Source organism: Hypomesus transpacificus, chromosome 21 (assembly GCF_021917145.1).
Source record: "Hypomesus transpacificus isolate Combined female chromosome 21, fHypTra1, whole genome shotgun sequence".
In the NCBI taxonomy this organism is placed as follows: domain Eukaryota; kingdom Metazoa; phylum Chordata; class Actinopteri; order Osmeriformes; family Osmeridae; genus Hypomesus; species Hypomesus transpacificus.
In genome coordinates, this window is record NC_061080.1 from 3,159,286 (window position 1) to 3,180,459 (window position 21,174).

At 42.9% G+C, this 21,174-nt stretch overlaps 2 protein-coding genes and 1 long non-coding RNA gene across 3 annotated transcripts in view; 1 reads left to right on the top strand and 2 right to left on the bottom strand.

Moving 5' to 3' along the window:
• LOC124483458 (lectin L6-like) overlaps positions 1-21,174 on the bottom strand; it is a 504,761-nt gene that overhangs the window by 318,818 nt on the left and 164,769 nt on the right. The gene's annotated exons all lie outside the window — the stretch shown is intronic.
• On the bottom strand, positions 2,557-15,640 carry LOC124483709 (ovoinhibitor-like). Its single transcript, XM_047044256.1, has 8 exons — positions 15,347-15,640; positions 14,243-14,280; positions 13,869-13,937; positions 11,699-11,702; positions 6,045-6,152; positions 3,571-3,611; positions 3,161-3,270; positions 2,557-2,602 (listed from the first exon to the last, which is right to left on the bottom strand). Exons 1-8 carry the CDS (start codon positions 15,537-15,539, stop codon positions 2,557-2,559), a joined length of 609 nt encoding a protein of 202 aa, XP_046900212.1. The 5' UTR covers positions 15,540-15,640.
• LOC124483479 lies at positions 17,416-21,148 on the top strand. Its single transcript, XR_006957844.1, has 4 exons — positions 17,416-17,847; positions 17,997-18,080; positions 20,221-20,913; positions 21,113-21,148. It is a non-coding gene; the product is annotated as an uncharacterized LOC124483479 (long non-coding RNA).

A 21,174-nucleotide genomic window follows, 5' to 3' on the forward strand; every position in this document is an offset into this window, starting at 1 on the left:
TGCTGGGGGCAGGGCCTTCTCATATTGAGCACCTGTTCTCTGGAACAAATGACCTGTTTTAATTAAGGAGGCTCATACCGTTTCTACATTCAAAATTAGGTTAAAAACGTTTTTGTTTAGTCAGTTCTAGGACTGCTTAAGTGTGTGTATGTACTTTCAATGGCCGGGTTTCCCAGATTCGTTAAGAAACTGTTAACTCTAAGATCTTCTTTAGAAAGTTCTAAGAGCGTTCTAGAGCGCCCTTAGAACGTTCTTAAGACGCTCTTCGCGTTAAGAGCTTCTTAACGAATCTGGGAAACCCGGCCAATGTCTCTTCATCGTCATAATCATCATCTTTTGATGAAAAGCATTCTGTTGGGGGAAACTGCTTCTGCAAGTTGAAATAGGCACCAATTGATATTTACTTAGTATCATGTCAAATATGATTAAAACCAAGGTGACGTAGAGGCTAAAATCACAAGCCTATAGCCTAAGAAAAATATGCATTACCTGTTCGTAGTATGTTTTTATATTTAATATAACATTAAACATGCTATTTTATTAAGTCCACCACCACTTTTTCTCCTGTAATATTAACAGACAGAGGGGTTAAATGTTCAATGTATGGATTGGCTATTGCATTCAAATGCATGCATTGACTCGGCAGCAATTGTCTCCCACCCCAATTGTATACGCTGTTACAGCCGTGTTGCTTTTTTCCGGAATATGTGCTCAGATTGACCATGAACATTAAATAAAACTTATATTTGAAGTGTGGTGAAGTAGGACGTTTTTTGTCGCTGTGTTATGGCAAGCTTTTTTAACATTTATTTCTAAAAACATATTAGTCATTAAGTCACTATTTTGAAGTTACTAGTACTTATTCTTTAGTTACTAGTAACTATTGGATTAGTTACTAGTATCTATTCCTGTTTTACTAGTAACAAATTGTACATTTTTACAATTGTTTTCTATGGGGTTCTGCTTTACAGATATCTACTATTTGCTTCCTATTGGAATAGATACTAGTACCATACTAGTATCTATTCCAGTTTTACTAGTATCTAATAATTAGATACAAGTACTTTACATTAGCTACTAATATCCATTCCAATTCTTACTAGCAAAAGTTGTAACGTTACTAGTAACATTTTAAATTTAACTATCAAGTAGTTAAGATGTATTAAGACATAACATACATTTATCCAATAGTTACCAGTAACTAAAGAATAAGTACTAGTAACTTCAAAATAGTGATTAGTGCGTTTTTAGGAATAAATGTTGAAACGGCTTGCCATACTAGTATCTATTCCAGTTTTACTAGTAACTATTCATTAGATACTAGTAACTATTTGTTAGTTACTAGTAACTATCCGTTAGTTACTAGTAACTATAACAACTGTTACTAGTAACATTATTATTCTTACTAGTAAGAATTGCTTTTTTACTCGTCATTGCTTAAGAAGAGTAAAAATGACTACTTGATAGTTAAAATTGACTCCTGCTGGAGTCTCCAGAGCACGACTGGAGGGAGAAGGCCCTGCGAGCCCTGCTGGCCATGCTGCGTCCCTGTGGGGCCACTTCCAACAGGACCGGGGCCTGACGGACGTGCTGGGGGCCCTGAGGGGCCAGTACCAAGAGCTGGTAGTGATGGAGACCAGTTTGGGGGAGGAAGGAGGGGTACTTTGGGGAGATTCTGGACCTGCTGGATATCCTGGTACTCAGGCTCAAGTGACCCTGAGGCTTGGAGAGAGAGTATGGAGAGGGGGTGAGGAGGCAGCAACCTGGGACAGGAGCCTAGGGTTGGGTGGTGGCTGAATTGGGGGGGAGAATGGACCTGCAGTAGCAGGGTTAACAAAACCTCCCTAGGTGTGGGAAAGACTCTAAAGATACGACTGGCTTAATTTCTTTTGTTCCGAATGAAAGGGTACCATGTTGCAGACACTGAACTTATTTTCAGTTAGTCCAAGATACATTACCTCTGACAAACACACAGTACCACAACCTTGAAAGCAACAGCCGAGCCTAGGATCGTCTAAGCTTGGCCTGCTGACAATGAGGCCAAAAGATGGACAGGTATTGCAAGGTAATACAAGTATGTATGCAATGGGTTGTGCTATGATTGTTGATAGGAATTTGGCAAAGCAATGGCTTTGTTTTTTATTAAGGGAATGTGCAATAAATGGTTTTTCATTCAATGTCAGGGAGTGTTGACAATAACACATTTATCTTCTTCCTTCCAGTCTAAGATTTGGTTCTGAGGTGTGTTTGGTATCCCTCACGGAGAGACTCAAAGATAGATATAGCAGAAAGCCAGGTTCTAGCAATCAGGAGGACTGACATAATCTGAGCTATCCCACCATGCCTTGCTGATAGTGAGACCATAAGATATTGGACAGGTAAATGTACTGTAGCAAGAAGAAGAAGGTCAAAGAGTGGGGTATGGATGATGTAAAACTTTATTACAGTTAAGTACAACATGTATAATAGCCAACCATGGCTGTGATTGGGTTGTCAGTCTGGAGACCATCCTCTCAGATATGTTTCCTGTCAGGCAGACTGGCTGGATGACTAGACCTAGCACTCCCCATCTTTCTCCACCCAGACATGCTGGTTATTGTCCCTAGAGGGAATCAGAGATGGTGGATCACAAACGTGACTGATCACTGAGACAGAAGAACAACTTGAGATGGATGCAGACCAGTATGGTGGATTCAACTACACAAAACGGATTTAGTGTACAAATGCACATATGTCTCTTCCACTTTCTACATAAACTTCTGTACATAAAAATATTTCCTTGTTGGTCTCAACACACCTGTATATTGTGTATTATTTATTAAAGCATAATTAACGAAGACAGTACTTGTTTTGTCTGTCGTAAGACTTTTTGAGTCTCCAAAGAATGCCTCTATGAATTGCAAACCATGGCTACTCTGATGATAAGATCCAGATTGTCTCGTCAGACACTGGGTCCAGAGTAGCTGGTCAGTATCGGTATCAGGGTCAGATGAACACCTGCTACCCTGGAGTCATTTCTCACAATACTGGTGAAACGCTTTCAAGTTCATGTGTAAACGTTAGGGTGTGTGTACCAACAGGCTTCATGGAATATTCCCAACAACTCACCGATGCCCTGTTTAAATGATGAAAAGGAAGCTACACTTTGCGTCCGACTTACTTGTTGTATAGACAGAGGACACACTCTGTGTCGTAGGTGACTCCATCACTCCCACACACAGGTTTGTACTCCTTGGTGCATGCTGGTAGGTGGTACTTGTCACACTGGGGCTGGATGGAAGAGAAGAGCATGGCTTATGTGGTTATTACTACTAACTAGTATGTTAGGTAAACGTTCATCATCATGCTGTCCTTTTAAAGCCACACAGAGTACAGGGCTGGATGGCAGATGCCAGTGTAGTAGAGATGGTTTGGTATCATGCCTTTATGATAGTTTTGCCTCATTATGAGACTATGGTTCCAGACCAACTGTTGTAAGTCAGACTATATAAACATTGTTTACTTATGTCTGCATTCTGATACAAAAACCTAAAGGCCTTGCTTGTAGTGATAAACCTGTAGTTAACTCACCTCTCTGGCCGCCGGGAGAGTGGTTTGGTCCACAGCGAAGACTGTAAAGAAATGTAACTAAATCAGAAGCTCTACTTTCAGTTAGTGTTAGGTTGTCTCAGGTGCGTGACATTTAAACTTGGTCTATGTTCATAACCTTGATCAACTGAACAGTAGTCCTCAACAGTCATTATGATTGTGTGCAGTGCCGGTCCTAGCACATTTGGCGCCCTAGGCAAGATTTTTTGATGGACTAAGGGCTAATATGATGTTTGCTACTTTCAGGAATCATTAGTAGCCACTGTCTTTCCCCACCGTAGATTTTTATGAAAGTAACTATTTAAAAAAAACATTCGCTGTTCTTGGGCAACTATTATAGAACAGCAGTTTAGGGCTTTCGGTTTGCCCTTGTGTGCCTGTGAAACCACCTCCAAGTGTTGTTTTGAGTCAGCACTTATACAGTCACTTATTTTGTTGGACGGGTCTTATTCTGTCTTTATTTCTTTGCAGTGAGACTGCCCTCTTTTGGATTGATTTAGTGATGAGTTTGATTTGACATTTTGTAACCGGCATTATAACGATATCGCAGCCTTGGTGCCGCTTGTTGTATTAGTAGCTTGTGTGAACACCTACTGTGAATAAAGTGCATTATTTTGTACGCCGGTTCCTCCGCCATTCATTTAATTGAACAAACCATCGTGGGAAATATCGTTCTAGCTACCTCTGGCTCTTAGAGCCCCCCACTCCACTAATGACTCCTGGCCAACGACCTGAATGAGTTCTACTGTAGATTTGAAAGACAATTGGACAGTCCTGAACAACCCCTTCCCACCCGTGAGGCCTCCCCCCTCCCCCCGTCTACAGTGACGACCCTCTCCATTCAGGAGAGAGAAGTGAACAAACTGTTCAAGAGACAGAACCCCCGCAAAGCAGCTGGGCCGGACTCTGTCTCTCCAGCCACCCTCAAGAACTGCGCTGACCAGCTGTGTCCGGTTTTTACCTACATCTTCAACACCTCCCTGGAGAAATGCCATGTGCCAGCCTGTCTCAAGTCCTCCACCATCATCCCTGTGCCCAAAAAGCCCAGGTCAACTGGACATAATGACTACAGACCCGTCGCCCTGACCTCTGTGGTAATGAAGTCTTTTGAGCGCCTGGTGCTGGCACACCTAAAATCCATCACAGACCCTCTACTGGACCCCCTGCAGTTTGCCTACAGAGCCAACAGGTCTGTGGACGATGCAGTTAATATGGCCCTCCACTTCACTCTACAGCACCTGGACTCCCCAGCATCCTACGCCAGGATCCTGTTTGTGGACTTCAGCTCTGCCTTTAATACCATCATCCCCACTCTGCTTCAGGACAAGCTCTCCCAGCTGAACGTGCCCGACTCCACCTGCAGGTGGATCACACACTTTCTGTCTGACAGGAAGCAGTGCGTTAAGCTGGGAACACAAGTCTCTGATTCCCGGTCCATCAGCACTGGATCTCCCCGGGGCTGCGTCCTTTCTCCTTTGCTCTTCTCCCTGTACACCAACAGCTGCACCTCCAGTCATCCGTCCATCAAACTCCTGAAGTTTGCGGACGACACCACCCTCATTGGGCTCATCTCTGGTGGAGACGAGTCTGATTCTAGGTGGGAAGCGGACAACCTGGTGACCTGGTGCAGCCAGAACAACCTAGAGCTCAATGCTCTCAAGACAGTGGAGATGGTTGTGGACTTCAGGAAGAACACAGCCACTGCCAAGGACAAGAGCAGGCTGCAGCGTATCATCCGTTCTGCAGAGAAGGTGATTAGCTGCAATCTGCCTTCCCTCAAGGACCTGCACACCTCGAGGACCCTGAGGCGAGCGAAGAAGATTGTGGCCGACTCCTCCCACCCTGGACACTCCCTGTTTCAGTCACTCCCCTCCGGCAGAAGGCTGCGGTCCTCAGGACCAAAACCTCACGCCACACAAACAGTTTCTTCCCTTCCGCTATTGGCCTCCTCAACAAGGCCAACAGTTCACACTGACTTCATGTCTTAAAACAATTGCATTTGCACTACTTCACAATTCGTGTAATATTTGTATTTTATATTGTATTTTATACTGTAAATTGGCAACTTATATTTTATGGCAACTTATATTTTATTTTATTGTATATTTTAATTGGATTCCACTTAGTATTGCTAGTTTATATATCCTTAGTATAGTTAGACCATATATCTAAATTTAAGATTCCTATATGTTTATTGTATGCACCTTCCTGCCAAAGCAAATTCCTTGGCTGTGCAAACTTTCATGGCGAATAAATCTGATTCTGATTCTGATAGTGAAGAGCTAGTAGGTTGTAGGTTACACTAAGGTGTATGTTTTCTAGCAAGAATGACACATGTAAACACATAGGTAGCGGTACAGACTATGATGTCCCTTAAGGGCTAACCAGTTGTTATCCGTTGTGATGTTGATGATGGTTCTAATGTATGTCCTACAGACGGCTGTGGTGGTACTCACCTGAGAGAGCCAGGAGCAGAGTGCAACAGAGCACAATGGTGATCTTCATGGCTTCAATTAGGCAGTTTGTTCTTGAATATGTAATATATCGTAGTTTGGCTTCAGAGGCTGCAGGTATCTGTGTTTCAGTCTGTCCTCTGACTGTCTTTTCTACATTCCCTGACCTGTCTGTCATGGGTGACTACACCCACATTTCCCCATCACCCTTCCCCCCTGGTCATAGGCGTAGTTGATGCTGTCATGGTAAAACAATTACTTTGTCATTGCTACAGAACAGCAGTACGTTGTGAACCCATAACTTGTCAGAAATATTAATCTATCAAGCATTGCACAGTCAGTCGGTGAACAAGTTTAAGAAAGCTTTATTGCTTGCGGCCGGCCCCCAAGGAGACAAAACATCACACCCCATTGTGCTACAAGTTTGTCCGCTAGCATGTTGCGCTAGCTAGCTATTTAAGCAGAACCACTCTTTAGAGTCATTGGTTAAGACAGGCATGCAAATGATCCATTGCTCTTCTTCATTGGCTCCTTGCATAGACCTGGTGCGAGTGTGTGCGTGTGTGTGCCATTTGACCCCTGTAAGCTTGACCACATGATTCACCCAACACAGATAAGGCCAGACATCTTTTATGGCCTCTCCAGTAAGAGAGCGTGGTCAGCCCAGATCACCTTGTTTACATATGCCTCGTGTTACCCAAAGTTCAGATTTGGGGGTAAGCCTCTCAACACACAAGGAATGCTGAACACAGAATCATTCTTATACAGGATAAATGTATTACATCTTCAATTTTTCCAACACTTGTTCACTGAAAAATTGCTTCTTGAATAACTCTGACTAATGTAAAGTAATGCTTTAGTAAAATGTAGCCTGTTTCATAATGACCCCTTGTTATTTTTATGTGCGTGTCTGGCCCGGCGCCACACAAGTTGTTAAGGCCTCTCAGTTAATTGTATTACACTTTGTTTAAGTTTTATGTATAAATATGTATTTGTCACAGGTGGGGGCGCTGGAGCCTCCACGTAATCGCCCACGCGGCCACATGTAACCCGCCACCCGGGACTGTAGGGTGCTCCAACTAGTGCATGAACGGCAAAATCTGTACAACAGTGGAACATGGGCACACCACACAACAAACTCACGTGTGCAAGCGCAACACAACTGTGGCTAAAACCTCAAACTCAGGTGTATGAATGGGCCGAGCAGTCCGGGCAGCACGTTCCACAAGCTGACTGAATAGAATTTACGGTACTCAGCTTCGGCGAAAGTCAGTCTCCGTGCGCACTGTGTTGCAGTCCCTTGCTTCCCCAGTCCTCTCTCTGCTTCCAGTCCTCTCTCTGTTTCCAGTCCTCTCTCTGTTTCCCGTCCTCTCTCTGTTTCCAGTCCTCTCTCTGTTTCCAGTCCTCTCTCTGCTTCCAGTTTCAGTTCTCCTTCCAGTCCCTGCGCTGCTTGACTGACGGTGATCTGAGTTTAAAAACCCTCCCAATCCCCCGGTTAATTGCGGGCAGCTGGGTGCTTCCCTGCTGCACACCTGCAGCTAGTTGGTTTAATAAGGTACTGAATGTGGTCCCCGTGACATCTGTGTTTTTTTTATAATGTACCTCCTATCACTGAGTAAGAGCTCTCAGTTTACATATGTTTTATGTAGGAGAGAGAGAGCACACACCTACATGCGTTAATACAAGTAAAGACATATTAGGGGGGGGGCATTCACTGGACCTTTTCAGGTGCCCAGCCATTTCTATGGGCGGCCCTGGAACACGTTCATCTCGAAGACACGTTCGTTCAGAATCAGCTACATACAGCAGGTCGACTCAGAGATGTTGTTAGACATAAAACTCTACTGGGGCACAGGCCCCTATTCATATCCCTTTTTCTTTCAAGCTTGCGCACAATGCACTTGGCCTACACTGTAAAAAAAATCCAGTTGTTTTTACGAAAAAAACCTGGCAGCTGGGGTTGCCAGTGTAATTTTGTAAAAAACACAGTACAATTGTAAATAAATTTACAAAACAACCTGTAGATTTGACAGTTTAAAACTGTTATTCTACATTTTAAATATGTAAATCCAACAACCCTTTTTTGCTAAATTTGCATAAGCATATTGCTATATATAAAAAAAGAAATTGTAAGATTTACATGCGGTTGTCGCTTATTGTACAATGAATCCCATTCAATTTAATGAAAAAGTACAGCAAAATAACATTGTTTAACTGTAAAAGTATCATTATAAAACTGTTATTTAGCTGAAAAATACAGCAAATTGAACTCAAAACTGGTTTTACAGTTTTGTGGTTTTCACAAGGTTTTACAGTGAATGCAACATCTAGGTACTGTAAGTAAATTGTCTTGGCATTATAATTCAGTCATTAAATCATGTCCTATGACTCCTATTTAGTATATATATATATATATATATATATATATATATATATATATATATATATTAGTATACTATAGTATGCTATATAAACTCCCTTTGCTTAACCCACTATAGTTCAGGGACGCAAATTTGATATCAGCTTTGGCAGGGACATCACTGCGAGCGCGCACATTTGTTTCGCATTCATTTGAGCGCAAATAGGTATAGTTTTTAATGTAATATTTGTTTATGTTTAAGTCCAAATAAGGTGATCGGTAGGCCCTTCATTGAAAAACTATCTTTAATTCAGTGATGTTTTCTGAGCCGACCTCAATTCTGACTTGTGTGCCAAGTCCGACACCTGCATAGACGGCATTCCAGAAAGCAGATTATGCAATTTAACCCACCAGCTGATTGACAATGTTGCAGCAACCTGGCAATGTTGCTACAATTCTGGGTGTTAGCTGGGGAGTTAATTTACACGGTTATGTCACATAACCTGCTTTCTGGAATATCCCTATGGACTCAAAGGGAGGCCAAAAGTATTGCAAATGCGTATAGGACGAACAACAAATGTAAAACGTGTTCCAAAAATTTAAAACGTGTTCCGCAAATGTCTAACTTGTGTAACCTACACCCTACTGGCTCTTCACCAAGAGTCAGCGGTAAGCTGGAACGATATTTCCCACAATGGAGTGTTCAATTAAATGAATAGGGGAGGAGGCGGCGTACAAAAATAATGCACTTTATTTACGGTACAGTTGGTGTTCCCTCGAGCCACTAGCACAACAAGCTGCACCAAGGCTGTGATCTCATTACGTTGCCTGTTACAAAAAGTCAAATCAAACTAATATAACTAAATCAATCCAAAAAAGGGGGGCACTCTCACTGCAAAGAAACGAAATGACAGAATAACGCCCGTCCAACAAAATAAATGACACACAACTTGGAGGTGGTTTCACATAACAAAGGCACTCAACGGCAAACTGCAAGGTATAGGTATATGTAATAGGCTATTAGGCTGGGGAACAGCGAATGTTTTAAATAGTTGGTTTTAGTGAAATTCTACGGTGGGAAAAACAGTGGCTACTAATGATCCCTGAAAGTAGCAGACATTATATTAGCCACTTGTGTATCAAAACGTACTGATTTTACATAACATTATACTTTGCATTTAAAAAAAAGACTAACGAATCATAGCCTTTAACAATGTATTTATATTGATACGTATTGTAACTGCAATAGTGGAACCATCCCATGGTGACTTCATTGGATTGTGAATGCGGGACCTGCTGGATGGCAGTCAGTAGAGAGGGGAACCAGGTACGTGTGTCTGCACATTATAGCCTAGTGAACAGTGCCGCCGCTCCCACCAGGCGCATCACGCTTTGCGTGGGGAACCAAGTGCAGAGGGGAACCAAAAATATCCTAATGAAAAATCATCATAGTCATAATATTTATAATACTAATACTATTTCAGTATACAAATAGTACCCACTTTTTAGTCAAGTATATCACAAAACAGGCATTTAGACATACGTCTGTGTTTTTCTTGTTTAAATAATGATCATTTTGAATTCTTATAACTAGGCACTGCGCATGCGTATAGTCAGAGAGACAATGAAGGACGAGGATGACCCACGTTGCTTGTAATGTCTTCACAAGTTCCTGAGTAAAGAAACTAAATATATGGAATCCTGAATTTTGTCACTCGTTTTTCAACACGGCAGAACAACAGATATATTCAAGAGATATATTTAAGAAAGTAACGATGGTGCCCCACCCCCCAAAACGCACTCAACTTCCCCAGCGCCCCGTGGGTGCCCTTCCTTATGGTCTGTTGGATTGCGCCTGACCAAGTTTGACAAGTTTGACTATCCTTCACATGCTACCTTATCTTCAATGTGCTTAGCATTTGTCTTAAATTGTGTTAAATATGCCTTCAGTTTATGAAACACATATTTGGAGTATGTGTTTTCCCGTGTTCCCAGGTGTACAATGCCCAGAACCTGGCCTCTATGGGTGGTCTGAAGCTAGTGATAGAGAGTCTGAACAGCACTGACCATCGTATGCAGGAGAACTCAGCCTTCGTACTGGGGTCTGCCCTGTCCAGGTATACACATACAGACACACTCACATTTGCATTTATGCATTTAGCAGACGCTTTTATCCAAAGCGACTTCGAAGAGAGAGCTTTACAAAAGAGCATAGGTCACTGATCATAACAACGAGGAAGTCCCAAACATTGCAAGCTGCCAAAACATGAAGCATACATTGTGAAAAAACTAAACAAGTGCCAAAGGGAAGACCCATAAGAGCATGCAGTTATACAAGTTAAAATTAAAACAACATGAACCACAAAAAGTGCTGGACTGTACCTGTAGAAGAACAATCAACAGTCAAATATTTCACAGCGAGTACAAGACTTAACTTCGTTATAACTAACTTACAAGAGCAACAAGTCACTCAATAAGAGTCATTGTGATCCTGGAGAAAACTAACATCAGGTCCAGCCAAGCATTCCTAAGTGCCGTTGTACTCCCGGAACAAGTGTGTCTTGAGCCTTTTCTTCAAGGTGGGAAGACAGTCAGTGTCCCTGATGGAGGTGGGGAGCTGGTTCCACCATTGGGGGGCCAGACAGGAGAAGCGCTTGTGTTGGGGCCGGGCGGTCTTGAGCAGTGGGACCACCAGGCGGTTGTCTGAGGAAGACCGTAGGTGACGGGTGGGGGTGTAAGGTTGCAGGAGAGACTTGATGTAGTCGGGTGCAGTCCTGTTCACTGCTCGGAAGGTCAGTACCAGGGTCTTGAATCTGATATGGGCGTTGATGGGTAGCCAGTGGAGAGAGATGAGGAGCGGGGTAACATGGGAGCGTCTGGGTAGATTGTAGACCAGGCGGGCCGCTGCGTTCTGAATCCTCTGAAGAGGGCGGGTTGCACATGCTGGGAGACCAGCGAGTTGCAGTAGTCCAACTTGGAGAGGACCAGTGCTTGGACTAGCAGCTGGGTGGAGTGCTCAGATAGGTATCTCCTGATCTTCCGGATGTTGTAGAGGGTGAATCTACAAGACCGGGAGACTGCAGCAATGTGGGCCGTGAGGGAGAGCTCGTCATCCATGGTAACCCCAAGGTTCCTGGCAGAGGATGAAGGGGTCACCGTCGCAGATCCCAGGGTGATTGACAGATCGTGGGAGATGGAAGGTTTAGCCGGGATGATGAGAAGTTCTGTTTTGGCGAGGTTCAGCTGGAGGTGGTGCTCGGTCATCCAGGCGGAGATGTCTGTGAGGCAGGTCTCAAACCTAGCTGAGATCCCCGGATCAGTCGATCACTCACGACGCAACATAGCAAAAACATAGTATGTAAACACTACTGTTCAAAAGTTTAAGAATACTATTTTTATTGAAATATATGTTGTATAATGTCTCAATGTACTCAGTGTAATACAATTAAAGAATAGAACAAATAAACATAATAAAAAATATATAAAATTACAAATTAAAGTAGTTGCTTGCCCCCTTCTGCCCAGTTAATTCCCAACTAGCTTGATGGGGTTTAAGTCTGCGTGCGACTGTGGACTTCAGACTCCAGACTCTGTGGAGTGAATGGACGATTCTAATTACTATACAAAATGCATCATTTAATTTGCTCCTTCTGCCTGCAGTAAACCAGTTGTCCAGGTGGAGGCAGTAGACTCTGGAGCGTTTCAGAAGCTGCTGACCATGCTGGCCACTCCTCATCCCATGGCCGTAAAGAAGAAGGTGAGACTCCCTGAAAAGATCCTTTCTTGACTCCAAAAACTGTAGTGTTAAGGGCTTTGATATGACAGAATGTGAGATGGCCTAGGGGGAGGGGCTGTAAGAGTGGGAGTTGAAATAATGGCATGGTGCTTGACACTCGTCAGAAATCTCTCTCCGTGTTTATTTGTTAAGTTAGAATCACTTAACTCCAAAAAAACTACGCCACACGCTACAAAGTACACATTCTCTTTATTTATTTGAGATAGCTGTTTCCTCTAACAATGTCCCTGCAGAGAATGCATCTGTAGCCGCCTCTAATGACCCTGTGTGTTTGTCTGCATCTCCAGGTGCTGTTTGCCTTAGCTGCTCTGCTCCGTCACTTCCCCTTTGCCCAGAACCCCTTCTTGAAGCTGGGGGGTCTGCATATGTTGGGAGAGCCGTTCCGTGGCACGGGGCGAAGTTCAGAGAGTCAGGGTGGTCATTATGGTCTACGACATGAACATGAATCAGAATGGGATTTATTCGCCATGAAAGTAGGATCGTCTAAGCTTGCCCTCCTGATGGTGAAGCCAAAAGATGGACAGGTATTGCAAGGTAATACATGTATGTATACAATGGGTTGTGCTATGATTGTTGATAGGAATTTGGCAAAGCAATGGTTTTGTCTTTTATCAAGGGAATGTGAAATAACTGGTTTTTCATTCAATATTAGGGAGCGTTGACAATAACACATTATCTTCTTCCTTCCAGTCTAAGATTTGGTTCTGAGGTGTGTTTGGTATCCCTCACGGAGAGACTCAAGGATAGATATAGCAGAAAGCCAGGTTTTAGCAATCAGGAGGACTGACATAATCTGAGCTATCCCACCATGCCTTGCTGATAGTGAGACCATAAGATGTTGGACAGGTAAATGTCTTGTAGCTTTAGCAAGAAGAAGAAGGTCAAACAGTGGGGTATGGATGATGTAAAACTTTATTACAGTTAAGTACAACATGTATAATAGCCAACCATGGCTGTGATTGGGTGGTCAGTCTGGAGACCATCCTCTCAGATAAGTTTCCTGTCAGGCACACTGGCTGGATGACTAGTTCTCGCAAGTCCCTTTGTGCACCGTCCAGACAGGCAGGGGATTGTACCTAGAGGGAATCAGAGATGATGGATCACAAACATGACTGATCACTGAGACAGAAGAACAACTTGAGGTGGATGCAGACCAGTATGGTGGATTCAACTACACAAAACTGATTTAGTGTACAAATGCACGTGTCTCCTCCACTTTCTACCTAAACTTCTGTACGTAAAAGTATTTCCTTGTTGGTCTCAACACTGCTGTATATTGTGTATTATCTATTAAAGCATAATTAATGAAAACAGTAGTTGTTTTGTCTGTCGTAAGAGTTTTTGAGTCTCCAAAGAATGCCTCTATGAATTGCAAACCATGGCTACTCTGATGATAAGATCCAGATTGTCTCGTCAGACACTGGGTCCAGAGTAGCTGGTCATTATCGGTATCAGGGTCAGATGAACACCTGCTACCCTGGAGTCATTTTTCACAATACTGGTGAAACGCTTTCGAGTTCATGTGTAAACGTTAGGGTTTGTGTACAAACAGTCATCATGGAATATTCCTAACAACTTACCGATGCCTTGTTTAAATGATGAAAAGAAAGCTACACTTTGCGTCGACTTACTCGTTGTATCGACAGAGTTCACACTCGTTGCCGTAGGTGACTCCATCACTCCCACACACAGGTTTGTACTCCTCGGTGCAATATGGTAAGGTGTACTCGTCACACTCGGGCTGGATGGAAAAGAAAAGCGTGGGTTATGTGGTTATTGCAACGAACTAATATGTTACGTAAACGTTCATCATCATCCTGTCCTTTTAAAGCCACACAGAGTACAGGGCTGGATGGCAGATGCCAGTGTAGTAGAGATGGTTTGGTATCGTGCCTTTATGATAGTTCTGCCTCATTATGAGACTGTGGTTCCAGACCAACTGTTGTAAGTCAGACTATATAAACATTGTTTACTTATGTCTGCATTCTGTTACAAAAACGTAATATAAAGGCCTTGCTTGTAGTGATCGTTCTGTAGTTAACTCACCAGTCTGAGCCGAGCATTGGTTTGGTCCACAGCAAAGACTGTAAAAAAAGATAAATAAATCAGAAGCTCAACTTTTAGTTAGTGTTAGGTTGTCTCAGGTGCGTGACGTTTAAACTTGGTCTATGTAAATAACCTTGATCAACTGAACAGTAGTCATCATCAGTCATTATGATTCTGTGCAATGCCGGTCTTAGCACAATTGGCGCCCTAGGCAAGGTTTACCCACAATGCCCCCCCCAAACCGAGGTAAGCCCCCCCCCCCCCCCCCCCCCCCCCCCCCCCCCCCCCCCCATTGTTGACAGGAATGTGGCAAAACTGTTTTTTCATTAGTTGTCAGTAAGAGTTGAAAACAATAGCTAATATCCCTCCTTTAAAGACTTTGAGGTTTTTGGAATCTTTCACGGAGATCCATTTCCAGTAACACAGTCCACAACATTGTTACCTTCACACAACTTCACGTCAATCTGTTGACCAGAGAAAATCACATTTTCACGTCCATCCTTTATCTAACACTAAATGTTTTGTCAGGAATACTGGCACGCTCCATGTCAGGGGGTCTTTAGCTTGGCAGCCAACCCAGGAGGAAGCACTGTTATTGGGGTGAGAGAGAGGAGGCTGCTCCCTTTTTCAACATTGTCAATGACAGGGACCAGACAATGGGCAGACCAGTAGCCAACAGTGCCACAGGAACGCCTCGAAACTACTAGACTGAGAAGCCTGGTTAGAAAATTGCATCTGTGTATGTTGATGTTACCCTCTGACAAACAGGGTTTGTGAGGGATTTTTAAATGGGCTTTCAATTAATAAATGGTTTACTACTTCAAGGATGCAGCCGCTGTTTACAATTTCTTCTTAGTAAAGTGTATCATTATCAACAGAGAGAATTGTTTAAATCTCACTGCTGAACAATGTTGTGTCAAGACACATCCAATGTAAGCTATATACAGTCACTAAGTTGAATGTTTTCTAGCCAAAATGACACATGTAAACACATAGGTAGCGGTACAGACTATGATGTCCCTTAAGGGCTAACACATTGTTATCCGTTGTGATGTTGATGATGGTTCTAATGTAGGTCCTACAGACGGTTGTGGTGGTACTCACTTGAGAGAGCCAGGAGCACAGTGCAACAGAGCACAATGGTGATCTTCATGGCTTCAATTAGGCAGTGTGTTCTCGAATACGTAATATATCGTAGTTTGGCTTCAGAGGCTGCAGGTGTCTGTGTTTCAGTCTGTCCTCTGACTGTCTTTTCTACATTCCCTGACCTGTCTGTCATGGGTGACTCCACCCACATTTCTCCATCACCCCTCCCCCCTGGTCGTAGGGGTAGTTGATGCTGTCATGGTAAAACAATTACTTTGTCTTATACAGAACAGCAGTACGTTGTGAACCCATAACTTGTACACTGAAAAATTGCTTTTTGAATAACTCTGACTTATTTCATGCTTTCGTAAAATGTAGCCTGTTTCATAATGAAACCGTGTCTTAAAAATGGTGTGAGTCGTTCTTTGTTTAGCTATGTCACGGGCTGCCAACTTTTTCAAAAACCTTGGCGTGCGATTTGGTAGCCCCCCTGGGCGAGCTTTTGCGAGCTTCACTCCCCCCAAAGGCGAGTTTACACGGCTGCATAGCCGCGGGAACATATTTTATCAGGGGGGTGCTGGCGGGGGCTTAATGTTGCGGGGCGGCAGGGAGGAACTGGGAGTAAAAATTGGCCCTGAAAAATTGACTTTGATCCAGATCGGCCCACCAGAACTGGCCCCCATATACGCCACCACAGCTGCCCTGCTAATGCAAGCATAGTCTGTGGTCAATTGGATGCGCGTTAGGGAGTTACATCCTTAAAGCGAGCGCGCATAGCCGAACATTTTTGGGTCTTTTTTTGAGCCCCAAATAGTTGAGCTTCATGTAAAATAAACAGCCGTTTTTCAATTGGTAAAACCTTGTCTAGTGAAGGTGATTTCTTTGTCTCTTAATTTTTCAACCCCACCCTACGTTTCTTACCCTGGTTTTCCATAGTTAGAGCTAGCAAGGGCATTACCCCAAATAAAAGTAATAAGCATTTTTTTTTCCATTCAACTTCGAAAGATACTCTCAGCCAGGCTGCAGAGACAAGCAACAGTAGCCACGATGCTAGACAAGAGGAAGCTAGTTTGAGCAAACCTGACACTGAGAAAGCGCATGTTCTGCATTTCTCGTATAGGCCTATTGCTCTGAGAATATTCTGCACTTTAGCTTAACCACTGTGGCAGGAGGAGAAAGGTCCTTCAGTGAACTCAAAATCTTAAAAATGACTTGCGCTCCACAATGAGCCAGGAGAGGCTCAATCACAATACTTGCCATTGAGGGTGAAATGGTTAAACAAATTGACTTCAAATACATTATAAAAGACTTTGCATCCAGAAAGACAAGGAAGATGGCTGCAATAGGCAAAGATGAAGGCAGGTAAAGTGCATTTTATACTAGAAATTGTGGTGTGAGTGTAGCAGATCTCAGTGTGTCAAATTGTTATTGTTGTGTGTGTGAGTGTGTCTGGCCCGGTGCCACACACGTTGTTAAGGCCTCTCAGTTAAATTTATTAAACTTTATGTTTAAGTTTTATGTATAAAGATGTATTTTTTTCCTATAATGTGGCTCCCATCACTAAGTCTCTCACAGTTTACATATGTTGTATGTAGGACAGAGAGAGCACACACGTGCATGCGTTAAAATAAGTAAAGACCTATTAGGGGGGGGACCATTCACTGGACCTTTTCAGGGGCCCAGCCATTTCTATGGGCGGCCCTGGAAGACGTTCATCTCGAAGACGAGTTCGTTCAGAATCAGCTACATACAGCAGGTCGATTCAGAGAATTTGTTAGACATAAAACTCTATTGGGGCACTGGCCCCTATTCATATCCTTTTTTATTTCAAGCTTGCTGCGCACAATGCACTTGGCCTACTAGGCTATATAAACTCCCCTTGCTTAACCCACTATACAATAGTTCAGGGACGCAAGTTTGATATCAGCTTTGGCAGGGACATCACTGCGAGCGCGCACATTTGTTTCGCATTCATTTGAGCGCAAATAGGTATAGTTTTTTCATGTAATTTTTTTTATGTTTAAGTCCAAATAAGGTGATCGGTAGGCCTATCATTGAAAAACTATCTTTAGTTCTGTGATGTTTTCTTAACCGACCTCAATTCTGACTTGTGTGCCAAGTCCGACACCTGCATAGACGGCATTCCAGAAAGCAGGTTATGCAACTCTTAACCCAACATCTGATTGACAATGTTGCAGCACCTGGCAATGTTGCTACAATTCTGGGTGTTAGCTGGGGAGTTAATTTACCGGGGTATGTCATATAACCTACTTTCTAGAATATCCCTATGGGCTCAAATGGAGGCCAAAAGTATTGCAAATGCGTATAGGACGAACAACAAATGTAAAACGTGTTCCAAAAATGTAAAACGTGTTCCGCAAATGTCTAACTTGTTTGGCCAATACTAAACTGGTTCTGCAATGCAAATTGCTTTCCAATTATATACTTTGCTGGATTAGGTTATTTTACAGTGCACCCAATGGCCACGGGCAAGAGCCATGAACAATGATCCAGATATGGTAATCTTTTACATGGTGGCTTATGTTAATGTTTTTTTTCATGTAATTACATGCAAACTGTTTTTGCTACACTGAGGCTTTGCAGTTTAAAAAAGACTAACGAATCATAGCCTTTAACAATGTATTTATATTGATACGTATTGTAACAGCAATAGTGGAACTATCCCATGGTGACTTCATTGGATTGTGAATGCGGGGCCTGCTGGATGGCAGTCAGCAGAGAGGGGAACCAGGTACGTGTGTCTGCACATTATAGCCTAGTGAACAGTGCCGCCGCTCCCACCAGGCGCATCACGCTCTGCGTGGGGAACCAAGTGCAGAGGGGAACCAAAAATATCCTAATGAAAAATCATCATAGTCATAATATTTATAATACTAATACTATTTCAGTATACAAATAGTACCCACTTTTTAGTCAAGTATATCACAAAACAGGCATTTAGACATACGTCTGTGTTTTTCTTGTTTAAATAATGATCATTTTGAATTCCTATAACTAGTTATTCCTATAACTGCGCATGCGTACAGTCAGAGTGACAATGAAGGACGAGGATGACCCACGTTGCTTGTAATGTCTTCACAAGTTCCTGAGTAAAGAAACTAAATATATGGAATCCTGAATTTTGTCACTCGTTTTTCAACACGGCAGAACAACAGATATATTTAAGAAAGTAACGATGGTGCCCCGCCCCCCAAAACGCACTCAACTAATAGAGTTAATATAACTAGAGTAAGCTACTTTTGTCTTCCAAGATGGCGTCCCCATTCATTTCTATGAAAAGTGCTCAGTGGCGCAGTGAGGCAAGCGAGAGCGCGAGACCGGACGCGGCCATCTTTCCACTTCCGTGTCTTCCTGTCCAGCTTTAAACAGTGGCTCTTTTTTTCCCTAGCTCCGAGAGCTCATGTAAATCGGCTATCGGCCAATGTGAACTTTTGTGCTCGTGCCCTGTTAGTATTCGCGAGCACATTTGCAGGCAACTTTCATTGACTAAGCAAATAAATGGGTTGCTAGTTTACCCATTTCGGATTGGTTTCAAACTTAGCAAAAATCGGGAAAAATTATTCTATGAAAAATCTAGTAGTATGAGCCAGGTTCAAGAATCAAGAGAATCAGAATCAGAAGGTCTGGGTCACTTGTGGCACATATTCACTCATTTTAAGCAATCAATCTACCTGAACAAAATTAGACAAAACGGAATTCACCAAAATTTCATGACACATCGAAAATTACGCAAATTGCGGTACAGCTGAACTTGAACAGATGTTTCGACTGAATGGCAATAACGAACGTCAGAAGTCACTGGCTAGCTAGCGTTAGGTAACTATCTATCAAGATTACATACAATCCATTCGCTAAAGTTGACAATACAACACTTAGATTTTTACCATTCCTCACTTGTTGACGAATTGCCGCGTTTGTCTTCCTTAATGCCTAATGCAACAACACTACAACAACACTAAATATCTTAGTCGTTGCATAGCACACCCATTAGGCATTAAGGACATTAGGGAAGACAAACATGGCAATTATTGGGTGTGCTATGCAACGAGTAAGATATTTGTAGTGTTGTTGCACTGGCTTTATATGTGCGCCCCTATTTTAATTGTGTTTTTTTTGTATAACGTAGAATAAATGGACATATTACTTTTGATATAGGCTACCCGCCTCTGTAAAATCCTTAAAGAACTAGGTTATGTGACAGGGAGTAGGAACACGTTCAATGATAAGGTAGGCTACTTCTTTTCTCCTTAACTCCACTAAAGTGCCCGGGGCAATTCACGCATTCATGAACGTTTTCTTTTCTGGAATTCATCATAGGATAAGACCAGAATTTAAGGATTTACCTTTCGCCTTTGCACATTTCTCTTATTCTTCCTTTCTTTTCTTCTTAAATTTCGCCCCGGATAGCTTTTGCCTCTTCATTATTTCGTTTTTCAAAGTTCTTGAACACACACTCTAACCAAACGCCTCACTGTGCTAGCATGTTCTGATAACACCAAGGAGGTACGTACCCCTCCCTTTTTTAAGGGGTCTGTATACCTGGCTCATTTTACCGTAATGTTTGATTTATTTTTTGAATGTAAAAATACTGGTTGGAGATATAGAAAGGGGCGCAAGAAAAAAAAAAAAGACCGCCCCTGTTCCCTGTGGTCTGTTGGATTGCGCCTGACCAAGTTTGACAAGTTTGACTATCCTTCATATGCATTTGTCTTAGATTGTGTTAAATAAGCTTTACATTCATGAAGCAAGTGAATAATTTAAATACTCAGTGGTGTGCTTTAGGTTTAAGACTCGCTAAAATGTACTTTTTCGGGTTAAGACTTAATCAGTATTCGTTTTTTGAAGACCGTTTTGTCCATTTTGCTCAACAGGTCGTCGGTCATAAGCGCTCTGGTGCCCAGCGTTGTTGCCATGGATGCTAACGTTACACAGGAGCGTCCTTTGTTCAGTAGTTTGTGAGTAATTTGTCACCCACGGAGTTGGGGGATTCCAGCCGAAAGAATCCCCCAACTACTTCATCAGAGTCTACACGGAGCCCCTCCTGGTTAACTTGCCCACTCTGGACTTCAACATGCCCTACAACGTCATTTGTCTCACCTGTACCTTGATTGCCGTGGGCTACGGATCTCTAACCTTCTGACCCACACCTACCAGGTGGAGGAGCCCATCCCAGGCCTGGCCAAGAAGCTAGTTAACATGGTTATAATTTGGGGATGTTTTATCATGCAGGCTGTCATTCTTTAGAATCATAAGGCTGTGCTTGTCTGGCTTCAGCACTGACGCCACATTGTTTCTTGAGAGAATTGGACCTGAGATACCATGAGATACAAGAATGAAGTTGCTCTCAGATCCTGTCTGTAGACTGGAGAAACTCCAGTTAGTATCAGCCACTGCTACATTCAAACAGTCAGGTTCTCTCGCTTAGTGAATAATCAATTTTTCAGGTTCCATACACATGTTGTGTGTGTGTGTGTGTATATATATGTCTGTGTGTTTATGTGTGTGTGTCTTACTGTCTGTGTCTCAGTGTCTCTCACAGTGTGAACCAGAATTATATGATCTAGGTCAGGGGTGTCGAGCTCCGGTCCTCGAGGGCCGCTGTCCTGCATGTTTTAGATGTTTCCCTGATCCAGCTCACCTGATTCGAATGAATGGTCGTTATAACAACCCTTTTAATTGAATCAGGTGTGTTGGAGCAGGGAAACATCTAAAACATGCAGGACAGCGGCCCTCGAGGACCGGAGTTCGACACCCCTGATCTAGGTGAAACCACAGCTACGGAGACCCCCTTGGCTGTGATTGGTCAGTATTAAGTACCGCTTGCG

Coding starts and splice junctions, on each gene's coding strand:
- LOC124483709 (XM_047044256.1), bottom strand. CDS start 15,539: ATGTGGGTGGAGTCACCCATGACAGACAGGTCAGGGAATGTAGAAAAG. Junction 13,938..14,242: donor CCAATGCTCGGCTCAGACTG/GTGAGTTAACTA, acceptor TTTTCCATCCAG/CCCGAGTGTGACGAGTACAC. Junction 3,271..3,570: donor CTCTCCCGGCGGCCAGAGAG/GTGAGTTAACTA, acceptor TCTTCCATCCAG/CCCCAGTGTGACAAGTACCA.